This window comes from Pieris rapae, chromosome 18 (assembly GCF_905147795.1).
Source record: "Pieris rapae chromosome 18, ilPieRapa1.1, whole genome shotgun sequence".
In the NCBI taxonomy this organism is placed as follows: Eukaryota; Metazoa; Arthropoda; class Insecta; order Lepidoptera; family Pieridae; genus Pieris; species Pieris rapae.
The window spans coordinates 2874096-2887974 of record NC_059526.1 but is presented as its reverse complement, the minus strand read 5'-3'; the positions used below and the strand labels follow the sequence as shown (position 1 = coordinate 2887974).

Below are 13879 nucleotides of genomic sequence, written 5' to 3'. Positions count from 1 at the left end.
CTATAATGTTAAATGTGATTTATAAGTGGGGGGAGGGGGGGTAGGGGAAGGTAAAATGCTATGATAAATAAAAATAAAACTACATAATCTTATAATAAATTAGTTTAATGCTGCCACAGGTGTTGGTGGCGAGTTGCCGTGTTGTTACAAGTGAACATAATATAAATAATAAAAATAATTTATAATAAGTTAATGGTTATGCAACAGTACAGTCCGCTTCCATCCGGCTCGAGGGTGGCTCCTTAACTTAACGCCTTGAAAAAAAAACAAAAAAAAAAACACTTTATATAAATGATGGTTCAAAATGGTATTGAAATATTTTATATATTTAAAAGTTCCTTATATTACCTATTCCTCTTCTTCCTCCTCTTCTTCTTCCTCTTCTTCCTCTTCCTCCTCCTCTTCCTCCTCTACCTCTTCCTCTTCCACGACTTCCTCCTCCTCAGGTTCAGGTTCGAATTGGGGTTCCTCATCTTCGTCAGGCTCGGCCTTGACGTCTTCCTCGCCTTCGGGGGATTCGAGTTCGCCCTTCTTCTTGCCGGGCCTCTCACCGAACCATTTCGGCAGTCTCGCTAATGTTATAAATGATTTATTAACACTTACTATGAAATATTGTGTATAAATAAATAGTTTCATTCATGGATTATAACGATACGCGTTGCCTGAGCAAGGGATACTTTGAAATGTGCAATCCCTTAATTTAATAATAAGACTTAGGGACCTTTTCACAATGTCCGGATAAGTTCCAAATAAGTTAATTATTACTTATTGGTAGAATAAACTATTGCTGCGTTTCACGACTATCAGATAGCGCTATTCGTCAAAAAACCCGAAGTTTCTTATTCGGAACTTTTTTTTTCCGACTAATTTATGTCTTGCATTGCTATTGGTACTTTATCCATTGTGAAATAGACCTTTAGTCAAAATCAGCTTTTAGATTAATTTCGTTCTAAAAACCTTAACACAAGATAAGAAAGACCGATATAAAAAAATCAATGGAAGTTTTCATAAAAAATCACGCTTAGCTTTTCGGAATATATGAATGACAACACAAACATATTAAATTAAGGGTCAATTTATACAAATGCAGAGTAGTACAAAACTGATCATAAAAAATTCCACCTTAACTCTATTCAAGACGCGCGCATTCTCGCTGTTAAGATTGAATATGTTATAGTATTGTCTTTTATTAACATAACTTTTTCTTTAAATTGAATTTGTTATGTTCAGTTTTGGATAAACGGGACTCGTCGCTACTATGAATTGACCCTAACTCTAACGACACAATTATTAGTTCCACATTCACCGAATTTCTAATAATGTGGGAATCACATATATGGGATTGTGTAGTGTAATGTTGACGTCTGATGCATCCGATGTCATTTGGCTGACTATTTTTTAATCTACGTTAGGTTTTATTTTCTTTATTCATAAAATAAAAGTAGTAATTGCACTATTAAAAGAAAGTATGCTTACGTCTCTTTCTGTCAAATTGTGTTTATGCCGTGATGGAAAGAGACGAGTACTTTAGTTAACACGTTGCAATTAGATGATTTAGTTTTATTGAATAAGTATAAGTTTTTATAGCTTTAGCAGTTATTACTTTAGCGATTTTATAAGCTTTAATTGTCCAGCTTTTTAACTGAAATTTAGAAAGATCTTTAGCATTTATTTTCCCAATACTAAGCCTTTTTTAAGCCAGCCTCACTTACCCTTCTGCCTGCCACCGAACTGGTCGGCTCTCTCCTGCCACACCTTCTCGATGAAGTCCTTGTTGAGTTTTTCAAGGTCCTGTATCGGGGTACATGTTATCACAATGGGAAACATAAAGGGAATAGGTGATACTCGAATTATTCAATTGATCAGTTTAAATATCGAAAGTTTATTTTGAACATCTATCAGAGATTTTTTAATATATTCTGATCAAGTGAATAATATGAACAGTGGTTAGGAGCATGCCTCATGACAATGGGCCACTATTGGCGTGTGGGGACACAATTGTATCTTAGAACACCACATCGCCTTACTTTTATTTCGGTTAGCGAACTGCTCAAGTTTCTCCTTCCATAACTTATCCATATACTCCGATAATTGAGTATCGTAACCCTGTATAATATTAACATTAATTTTTACTCTGAATTTTCTTTACAATAATAAATTAGTCAATTAAGTACCACAGGTTCATTGAGCTTTTTCATACTCGAATATTACATTTGAACGCCGTATATAAGTAAGATCCTTCTTAGAAACTTTCTGATATTAACACATATTAAAATATATTCATTTGCTTTGTCAGTTGATTTTATACTTACACCCTCGAATAGTTTCTTCTTGTCGTCATACGAGCGCGTGTCAACGCGCCTTTCATATTTCGACGCGACTTGGATTTTAGGCTGAAAGAAATATTTATATGAAAAAACTAGCGGATCCGACAGACGTTGTCCTGTCTACACGTCTTTAATTTCAAAATTTCAATTTTTAATAAGCCATTTTGATGAAAATTATTATTCAAATGTTATGACAATATCTAACGATCCAGCACATGGTCACACACGATATAACACAATGATAACAAAACTTTTTTTAAATTTCGGGACAGACTAAAATTTAAATTCGAATATTATTTAAAATTTGACACTGCGATGGTAGCGCCGTCTGTCGGATCCAATGTAAAACATTCCAAAATCAACAACAACTAATAAATTGAAAATTAATTAAAAAAACATTGTCCAGCGGACAAAATTGTGAATCTAAACCATTCCCAGATCCCCTTGAACACACACAAAAAATTTCGTCTAAATCGGTCCAGTCGTTTAGGAGGAGTTCAGTCACACGCACACAAGTAATATATATATTAAGATGTCCAATTGGCTAAATTATGTGTCATCATATGAAGCTAAAATACTTACGGGGTGCTTGCCTGTGAGTGCCTCGGGGTCGAGTCCCTTCTTCAGAGCCTTGTGCCTTAACTGTTGCTTTTGTCTTTCTTTGAGCTCTTTTAACTGTAGGAAAATTATTATCAATGAAATTGAGTGAATTAATTTGTTGGATACTCTTAAGATTTTCCAATTTAATGTATCTCGTAAAGTTAATAGACATTTGGATTTTTTTTTAAATTTTACTGCATTTGACGCAGCAGGTTTTTATCGAATCGAAGAAAAGGTTAACTCACGTCGTAGTCCTGCCTCTTTTGTCTCTCCTCAAGATCGTACTTTTCGGTTTCGAGCTTGATGATGCATTCCCAGAGTTCGGTGGCCTTTTGGCGAAGCTTGTCTACAGACAGACCTTCGATGGTCAGGGGCTTGATGCGGATGGATAGGGAGATTTTCTTTTCCTCTTCTAGTTGTTCCTTGGTCTTGTTGCGCTCCAGTTGAGCATTGCTAAGGCCGAACTGTAAACGTAGACTATTAGAGTACCATGTTTGCCAGCAATATGTAGCGATGTGAGATGCTTTATTAAACAAATTATATGTATGAATTTTGGCTATCTAACGTATCCATGCATTTGAATCAAAATTGAAAGTAGTTTCAAAGCCTAAAATTTACTGTGATAAACGTATGTGCACTCACGTTGTCATTCTTCTTCTGGATGGTGAAGTTAGGTCCGGTTTTGTTAGAGGCATCCTTCATGGCCTGAAGCATAGCCTGCCTCTTCTTTTCGGCCTCCTCGAGCCTCTGTCTCTTCTCTTCGATGTCACGCTGTTTCTTCTCCTCTAGCTCGCGGACTCGCCTCTCTTCCTCTTCCTTCTTCTTCTGGGCGAGGCGTTTCTCTTCTTCCGCGCGGGAGACCTATAAAAGCGACAAATTTTATTTATGTTGACTGAGTTTTAAATTCAATTATTTATCTCGTAAGTATAAGTTACCTTGCGCTTGGCCTGCTTCTCCTTGAGACGTTTGAGCTCATCTTCTTCCTTGGACCTTTGTTTACGCCATTCGTTAATGTATTCCTTCAGCTGCTCATCTAGATCAGACCGCTTTTGGTCTTGACGCTGTAAAACATTTATGATTAGTACACGGACATGATAATTAAAACATATATTTAAAGGGTGATTTATACCTTAATGAATTCTGGATCTCCCTCACTGCTGGAAACAAAATTTTAATTAATAACACTTCCAGGGAATGAGTCAAATTATTGACTTTCGGTAACATTTAGCTTTAGTTAATATAGTTAAGTTGTAGTCGTACAGTTTATTGACTTATGTAACACATAAAGTGCCATTTGCTTATGTGAACATGAAAATTTAAATATATTATATATTATATAATATACACATTGTATTAAAACATTTAATCGGAATTATTGTGTATGTGTACCATCGTGATATTACGCAATGGTTATGAATATTTAAATTGAAATGTGGTTTTAAAGACACAAATGTTTAATGAAAACACAAAAATTAGGACGTTTACGGTTTCCATGCGAATATTTAAATCCGAATTTTAGGTATTCGACACATAGATGTGAAACGGCGCGGGCGCATCGCGAACATCAGAAATAGAACGCGTAGATCGTTAAAAATAGACGTCGCGGCTTGCTCAACATTTAATGTTCGTTCGGAAAAATTCTGGCAAAAATAAACGTCCGCGCCGTTCTAGTTATTTATTATGGGATTACATTTAGTTAGTGACACCAGAGAGCGGTGCGACTTACGCGATCGACGGTCTACTCCTAGAAACAGAAAATAACAATCAGCATCAACCACATCGTCGCCGTATTCGTTCATAACACTGTATACAAGCGTAGGATTACATAGCACATTCAAAGATTCCGAAACAAAATTTATTATATATTATACTAGGTACTTGAACGGCAAATCATTGTATTCTTAGTGCGTTGATTATTGCCACACACGGCTAAGCGAAGCGCTGAAAGTTTGAAGTACTGAAATCTACTTACTCTTGTTTGGGAGCGGGCCTATTGAGCGGTTGCAGGAGCGGGAAGGAAAATAATCAATAATTAATATCGTATTCTAATATAATAACTAAAGCTAAACACATATAAGCGAAGACGGACAGCACGACAGAGAGTTGTTAATAAAAAAAAACTGTCGAAAGCGATGGCAACTAGCGTCCGAGTGAGTTCATAGCTAATAAAGCATCGACCGAGCACTAAAAGCAACATTGTCTTAGCCTATCGAGCCAAGCGTGCGAGTGCCGCCGCGAAAGGGCGCGTCACTTACTTCCTGCAACAAAGATATAGGATACGGTGAGGCGTGCATCAAACCTGACACGACAGAGAACTGAAACTAACTGAATTTACAGTGGTGACACTAAGTGATAGATCTCATCTAGATAAGGCTTTAGAAGAAAGGCAGAGAACCCTCAAGCTTAAGTCTCAAATCAGAGCTAACTCGAAGGACGCGTTCTGCTGCGCTACTTACGTCTCTACGACTTCTTCTTCTACTTCCTCCTCTTCGGAGCCACTGTTGAGAAAATACACCGTTTATATTTTTACATAATTTTGGATAAGGTACATGTTAGCACATTATAGGTTCATTCTGATGTGGATTGTACAAAATTGGGGCAAAAACATAGGGTCATTCAATGCAAGAATTATGAACGTGATAGTGTATTGATTTTAACTGTACCTTGTAATATTTGTTTTAAAATAATGTATCACTTACGAATATTCCTCTTCGTCAGACATTTTGGTAATGTGTTACTCTGAAAAAAAAATTGGTCTGTAAATAAACAGGTTCTTATATTAAGGGTCGATTGTGTTACCAAGATTGAACCAAGACTCGTAAGATTCATAAAATTTTTGACGCGCAAAGTCTCGTTTCTTAATTACCCTAAGATTAGACTTAGCTGTAAGTATGACTCCCGTATATCATATCGAATACATTGGCACATAGTTTTTTGTAATATTGATTGTACGCGTTGGATATCCTTCATCTTAAACTCGAAATATTTGGCTACAGCCACTAGTGACGTAAATCCGTAACTATTCGAAATGTGTAAGTTATCCTCACAATGTAGACTTAACAATACAAATTGGCTATGAATCAAAATATTGTACTGTCGATATAATAAACATTGTTTTAACCTTCACGTTATGATAGAATTATTACTTGTTTGTTATATCTTTACTCTATTAAATAATGAGTAGATATAAAATCTTTAAATATCTTTATATCTACTGTTATTTATTAGGGCAGTCGATGTGTTCGGCTAAATTTTACGGATACCTTACGAAGAAAGTTTCAAGGTCAAATTTAAAAACGTACGAATGTGCGAAATTTATAATTTGATCTCCTTTCAACACATGTTACTATTGTTCGCCCCTAACTATCGTTATATTGATGATACCATATCTATCGGTTCCCTAAGGAACAGTTAATCATAATTATTTAACTCGAACTTATAATCCTCGAAACTGGCAAAAGAGAAGTTACTTTTTCGAAAATATTTTATACTTTATTTGCAAAGTATGTAATTTGAAATATGAGCGTATTGTTTACAGAAGGTTATTTTTGGCGGTTTTATCTTCTAACCAACGGGAGCACCTACGGACGGCGCTGGCACGCGTTCAACAAGTTTATATTTGGCAGTATCGGATTGTGCTTGGAGATATCGTCTTGCGGAGCTTAATTTTTTTAAATGGCAACATTGTAGTTCTAAATTAGTTATAGTTACTAGTTTAAGGGGCACTGAAGGGGTTCAAAATTTCATTATCTTGAAGAGAAATGATAGATTAAAGATCAATTAAGTAATAAATATGCATATATATTTGTATATAATGACTATGACTGGTATTATAACCTTCAGGCTTTCTGTTTTAAGGTAATATATGGACCAATATATAATTAAGTATGGATTCAAATATTACACATACAATTACTATAAAAAAAAATCTCAAATATTTAGACTAAGGTTAAATTTTGTTATAATAAACAGATACCTTATTTGACTAACTCGGTCGGTACACAGTTAAATACTATACTCAAACCTCAATCTTAAACTAATTTATAATGTATTATTTTCACAATTCATCAAGTGTACAGTGTGTAGTGTATGTGTATATACTTATTATCCAAAATGAAATCCGCGTAACATAACTCCGCTAAAAGCGTTGACGTAAAACCAGATTTGGCAATCGTTTAAAAGTCCATCTGCACGTAAACTACACACTGTACACTGCACTTCACTGCACTTACGTCGCACGGGTAGAAAGCGGTCAGTCAGTCTTACACTGGTGCAGACTGGCAGCAAGACGTTGGAATGTGGAGTCCGCGGCGACCGGGGCGGCTCTGAACGCTACGCGGTTTGTTAGCGCTCGCCCCGCGCTTGATATTTTTAGCCGCGGTCAATTTTGAGCTGATCTCGGCCAGCTCCGGTTTCTGTAGTACACGTTAGTCTTGCACCGGACGTGAAGGGCGTGGCTATTAGGTTTTATTCAATCACAGTTTAGGTTGTTCGTTTGAATCACATGCGATTCGGTAATCGGGTTGTGAAGTTGTTTACGAAATGAATTAGATACTAATAGGGTCGGTGGTGGCGAAAACTTTATCTTCTTATCTTTTACTTATAACTTTAATAAGATGGGCTGAATTATGAACAGATACATACACATAATACATCCTGTATGTATGTGTATGTATTAGATGCTTAATGTTTTATGAATATAAATATACTTATACAACGACCTTATTTGGTCTGGACCCAAGATGTCTGTATCGGTTTCTGGACCATTTGCAATATGCAAGTAAGAGATCAGCCTCCTGGGTCATCCTTCTGACACAAGCAGTTGTCTCTAAGGCAAGCAAGGAAAATGCGCACATATAGTTAGAAGTTCATTCATTTCAATCATTAAATCTGATATTGAAACAAATTAGTAGCTTCTTTTTAAAATATTTGCATGAATCATAAAAACCTCTGTGATTTATTTAGTAAAAACTTCGTGGTTGTTTTTTTCTTTTTAATAGATAATGTTTTGACAGTTGAAAAAGAGAACGCACGAGTGCGGAAAAGGTAAAGAAAAATAACGAGTGTGTAATAGCCGTCATCCCAAACGCTATACGTCCCTGCAATACGCCACATTTAGAGCAACTAATACAACTCATGCAGTAAAGTACCTAGATGGACATTCCTTATCACGGTACATTAGTTTTTTCAGTACTTTGCTTGTCAATGCTTTTAAGTGGCAATCGTGCATATAAAGTTTAAATTGCCATAAGAATAATAAAAGTCGAAAAAAAAAATTTCTTGCACTAGTAGACGGGTTTCTTTGTATTGTATCGTAGATACATACTTACTAAAAATGTACATACTATATTGTGTAGTATTTTCTATAACATTTTGATGTATGTGCCAACATAAACACAGGACACCAAGAAGAAAACAGACGACACTCAGAACAACAAGACGAGTGAACATGTATTTTTTCCCTTGAGCGTTTCTATAAGAATATAAATTAATTACTGTTGTATGTGAAGAAAAACAACTTAACAAAGATAAAACTGGGTTGTGATTTATAACAAGACTAGATAGAACATCCCATAAATGGTGACCCCGACGTGATCTTTTTCCAAAATGAAGTTCCCGATGTGTTTTTTTTTATTTCTTTACAATGAACGACGGAGACCTCTTATTCTCATTTGAAACCTTTACAACAATAAGTTGAAGGTCTCGCAACAAGGTATCCAAGATCTCGTTCTCAAAGCCCTTCTCAACCTCGCTCCAGATCTTCCTCTGGTACCAAACTATGTTTCATGGCAGGTTTTCCAAAAATACCATAGGGAAAAACCAGGGAAACGGGCAGATCAATCAGTACAGGCGGCATCTGATTGTGCAATCCACGGCCGCCGACTATTCGTGGTTGATGCCAGGTCCGGCAGAAGGGTTAGATTTAAGACTAGGGTAGATTTGTAAATCTTAAGTTTTAATTTGTAATGTAAATTTTCTGTACATTTTTATGTAAACCTTTAAGTACCTTTAATTTTATTGTTATATACTCTCTACTTAGCTTTCCTGTCTCCGTAGGGGGGTGGTGTAGCGTATCGTAGATACACACTAAAATGTACACACTATATTGTGTAGTATTTTCAATAAGATTTTGATGTATGTGGCATCAAATACAGGACACTAAGAAAAGAAGAAAACAGACGTCACTCAGAACAGATTTTTATGCTCCGACCGTGCATGACCTACGATAGCGTAGTCTTCGCGCACTGTGCCCCCTCGCATATCCACCGGCTACAGGTGCTACAATCGCGTTTCATGAGAATCACGACCGGTGCACCCTTTTACGTGAGAAATGTCGATCGCCACTACCTGGAGCTCCCTTCAATAGCCCAATGGATGAAGTTGGCGTCCAAACGCCACTTCGACAAGCCTAAACACCATCCTAAGTCCTAACCCATTGGTGCGTAAAAGCATCAATTACTACCCCTTCCCGACTAAAAAGGCTCGCAGGAGGCCCCGACACATTCTAACGGATCCGGATGATCCAATTACAATAGCAAACAACAAATTAAAAACCGCCCACGCGGCCAATAATAATAAAAGCAGCAACAATCAGACTAGGGTTAAAAACCACCTTCACCGGAGAAAGAACCTTTACTTCGCATTTCGATCACTCCAGTGAGCTTCCGTCCTGGCCTTCAGGCGATTAACCCGCGACGGCCCAAACCGAGTTTCGAGTCTCACAAGAGACGCGACAGTTGCGCGAGTCGCGGAAAGCCCACTCTTTCCGGATAAGCTAAGCTCGCCAAAACAGCCCGTGCTGAGCTGTAAAGGCCCTTAAGGCCAACAGCGAGATTCCATTCAAAAATAAAACAGATTTTTAAGACGAGTGAACATGTATTTTTTCCCTTGAGCGTTTATAAAAGAATATAAATTCATTACTATTGCTTGTGAAGAGTAAACCACTTAACAAAGATAAAAATAGGTTGTGATTTATAACAAGACATTATTTAAAAGAACACCCATAACTTTCTAGCTACAAGCCAATTTATTTTATGATACATGCATCTGTCAGTCTTATTTTCAACTGTCAATACATTTCACAATAAAAAGTGTCAGTTGCCAGTTGCCATTTGCCAATTATGATTTCGCAGTTCACACATGTTTTTCATGTGTTTACCTTCTCAGGACGTTAAACTTTGTGTAAATTGTTGACTTATTACATTAAAATAAATAGAATATTAACGAAATTTCCTATTAAGTTATAAAATATTAATAATTGAATCAGTTCCGTATAATATTCCAGAAAAAAAAAACAATTTTTGTGATGTTTAGTGTATACGCAGTTTAGGTTAGGAAATTTAAAACAAATTTTAATAATATAAAATGTTTCAAATACCCGATTGGGAAGACAGTGTACCATCTTCAGATATTAAGTTCGATGTAACAACTTCGGTGAGTAATCATTATAGAGAGTCAGGACTTAAATTCATGAAGTTTTAATGAGTATTTGTCTATTAAATAATTTATATTTTTTCAGAAATATAAAAAGAAACACAATAGTAAAAATATTGATCATGCCACTCAAGTTGATACTAAAAACAATAGTATGATCCCACACAATGGACTTTCAAAATCAAATAAAAATAAAAATGTTGATGAAACCTTATTAAATGGAAAAATATTGAATTATAAACGCCCATTGTCATCAAACAAACAAATGGAAAAGAATGAGAGTCCTCATAAAAGTGATATCCATTCCAATATAATGGGGAGATTTGTTCGATTGAAACCACCAAATAACTTGGCAGAGCAGACAGTAGTTAGCAAAAATCTTAAATCTAATAATATAAAACAAAAAAAAATGCAGAATACTATGAACAATAAAAGAGAATCTGATAAATTGAAAACTATACAAATAAGTCCAAAGCAACCTTTGACTAAAATTAATAATAATGATGTTGATTTAAATGAAAGTTTTGATCAAAGTTTAGATACAGATCAATTAGATGAGGTCATTATTAATGCCAAGAAAAGAAAACTGAATTCATTTAATAATAAAGAAGAAAAAGATGTAGTAGAGATGTTTACTGAAAGCAGCAAGCCACTTTCAAAGAAAAAGGCAGTGATAAAGAATATGTTACTTAAAGTTGGTCACAGAAACACTGTGCAAGTAAATGGAAACAGTTTAAGAGAAAGAATGCTACAGCGGCTGAAAGGTACTTATTGTAATATTCTAGCTGAATACTTTTATGATCTTAGGTTAAGTTATGTTTAAAAAAAAACTTTACTAAGTTGAACTTCAACTGATTTCATTTTTTCTATAAAAGTGCATGCATGCCAGCACATTCTTGGTTTTACTCAGACTTGTGCTTTAAACAAAATCCAGCCAGTCACTTGAAGCTTGATGTGTTAGGGATGGATTTGTGTTTATCATTGATTCAACAGTTAAGGTGAAACAAAAAGTGGAGTCAGCTTCCTATTTGAATATTTTTATATATAAATTAATAGAATTACAGATCAATAATATTTCTTTCAGCTGCTCAATTTAGGTATATAAATGAGAAGTTATATACATCATCAGGATCTGATGCTGTAAGGTTATTCCAAGAGGATCCTGATGCTTTCAAAACATACCACCAAGGATACCAACAACAGGTCAAGAAGTGGCCTGTTAATCCAATTGATCTTATTGTTCAAAGGATTTCAAAGATGTAAGTCATTTACTAAAAGGGTATTATCTGTAATCAGATATATTTAAAGAAACCAGTATTGCTTTGTCAAATAGTATGGTGTGAAATAATTATAAATGAAACCTTATATTCTAAGTTCCATTTCACAGACCAGTAGCGGCACACACACATATTTACAGTTCACACCTAATATACAAAATACACAATAATATATAAAAGTAAAAGATAATGACTAACTGAACTGTAATATTCAAAACAGCTTGTACTTGCATTAAATATAATCATTGTCATAATATCAAACAGACTTGATTTCAATATTTCAGGCCAAGAACCCACCTCATAGCTGATATGGGTTGTGGAGAAGCAGTACTATCTAAACGAGTGGCTCAGAAAGTCCGTTCTTTTGACTTGGTGTCATTTAACTCTGATGTGGAAGTTTGTGATATTTCTCATACACCATTATTGGCCAGCTCAATGGATGTAGCAGTGTACTGTTTAGCATTAATGGGCACAGATCTCACACAATACTTGGTTGAAGCCAACAGAGTGCTGAAGACTGGGTCAGTATTTTCATAACATAATATCTGTAGTCATGCAATTTTTTAGCATTTAATAATTTTTCTGATATGGTATTGGAAGCACTTGACTATTCATATATTATGATGCAGTAAATTTAAGAAAACAAATAGTGATTCATTTTGAAAAACCAAAGAAAACAATTAAAACTGAAAAATATTGCACATATTTTTGGAACCACAATAATGTAAGAAAACCCTTAAAAGAAAAGGTTTTAACTGGGGTTTCAGATGTTGAATATAATATATAAATATCAAATAATTAAACACACTAAATTCTATAATATCACATACATTAAAATCAATATGAGATTGCCATTAATGTAATTTTTATTATTTCTACCTATTACAGTGGTTACCTACTTATAGCTGAAGTAGAAAGTAGATTCGACAATGTGGACACATTTATCGCAGAAGTGCAGAAAATTGGTTTCTCTCTCAAAATGGTGGATAAGAATAACCAAGTATTCTACTTCATGGAGTTCACCAAGATTCGGGAGGCTCCCAAGAAGTCGAAGTTACCTTATTTGACTTTAAAACCATGTTTATATAAGAAACGATAAAGACAGTTTGACATAATGTTTTGGCCTTTTATTTGAACCTCTCAAAAACCCTACCAACAGTGGTGACTGATAAATTAATGGAGGATATTTTTCCAACAAATAAATAACACAAAACAATTAATAGATGTTATTACTGTTAAACATTAGTGTTAGCTTATTTAAAAAAAGTAAAGCTAAAAATATTGTAGGCATAGTATTTATTTGTTCAAACTATCTAAAAGAATCATAGAGACCGAACTTTGAACTAGTAAGTCAAACTAGATCAGTCTCGATCAGATCGCCGGCAACGCACTCGCGAGCACTCTGGAATTGAGAGTGTCCATGGGCGGCGGTATCACTTACCTACATCAGGTGAGCCTCCTGCCCGTTTGCCCCCTGTTCTATAAAAAAAAAGTCTTGGACAATTTAATATCTTTAGAAATCGAATGCGCCATCCCTAACTAATATAACTACCTATTGTACATTATCGGAAACGAGAATGTTATATCACAATTTTTCAGTATAGCAAAAAACTAAAGGGATCCTTTTAGATTTAAAAAAAAATCAGTGGCGCTATAACCTCTTTAGGTCTTGGCCTCAGATTTCTGAATCTGTTCCATGAACATTTTTAAATCTAATAGGCAAGTAGGTGATCAGCCTCCAGTGCCTGACACACCTCGTCGACTTTTTGGGTGTAAGACAGTCGGTTTCTCACGATTTTCCTTCACCGTTCTAGCAAATGTTAAATGCGCACATAGAAAGAGTCCATTGATGCACAGCCGGGGATCGAACCTACGACCTCAGGTATGAGAGTCGCATGACGAAGCTACTAGGCAAACACTGCTCTTAATTTAGATTGAAGTGTGTGAAAATTGCCAACAATTAGTTTGTGCTTGTATTAATTAACCTGATTATTTATGTAACTAATTTTATGTTAAGCTATTTATTTTACGTACTGTTCATGCTAAGTCCGCTGTATCAAAACTCAAACGAACATATACTTTTGATTTTGGCTCTGCGCTCAACGACACACATAAAATCTTATAGGTATGGTTATCAGGATGAATACTTTGTATTCCCGGACATTCAAAGTCAAATCTTTCTTAATCATTTATAATTTTCTCGTAATTTGTGGAAGTATATTATATGAATAAAACGATAAA

At 35.2% G+C, this 13879-nt stretch overlaps 2 protein-coding genes across 11 annotated transcripts; one reads left to right on the top strand and one right to left on the bottom strand.

Moving 5' to 3' along the window:
* Window positions 1–87: 87 nt before the first annotated feature.
* LOC110995074 (troponin T, skeletal muscle) lies at window positions 88–7307 on the bottom strand. Of its 10 annotated transcripts, none has more exons than XM_022262058.2 (14): window positions 7160–7307; window positions 5627–5666; window positions 5384–5425; window positions 4900–4917; window positions 4654–4671; window positions 4057–4084; window positions 3863–3988; window positions 3570–3788; window positions 3173–3391; window positions 2910–3002; window positions 2313–2393; window positions 2028–2106; window positions 349–572; window positions 88–254 (listed from the first exon to the last, which is right to left on the bottom strand). In XM_022262058.2, the coding sequence occupies exons 2-13, from the start codon at window positions 5647–5649 to the stop codon at window positions 349–351; spliced, it is 1170 nt and encodes a 389-aa protein (XP_022117750.1). In that variant the 5' UTR covers window positions 5650–5666; window positions 7160–7307; the 3' UTR covers window positions 88–254. The 10 variants fall into 10 exon arrangements, with proteins under 10 accessions (XP_022117750.1, XP_022117742.1, XP_022117769.1 ...); XM_022262050.2 differs by lacking the exon at window positions 2028–2106 and adding an exon at window positions 1713–1791; XM_022262077.2 differs by lacking the exon at window positions 2028–2106 and adding an exon at window positions 1713–1791 and having other exon boundaries at window positions 4057–4081.
* A 2751-nt stretch (window positions 7308–10058) lies between these two features.
* LOC110995216 (ribosomal RNA-processing protein 8) lies at window positions 10059–12753 on the top strand. The gene is made up of 5 exons (XM_022262278.2): window positions 10059–10361; window positions 10447–11125; window positions 11446–11620; window positions 11923–12159; window positions 12527–12753. Exons 1-5 carry the CDS (start codon window positions 10293–10295, stop codon window positions 12735–12737), a joined length of 1371 nt encoding a protein of 456 aa, XP_022117970.2. The 5' UTR covers window positions 10059–10292; the 3' UTR covers window positions 12738–12753.
* Window positions 12754–13879: the final 1126 nt, after the last annotated feature.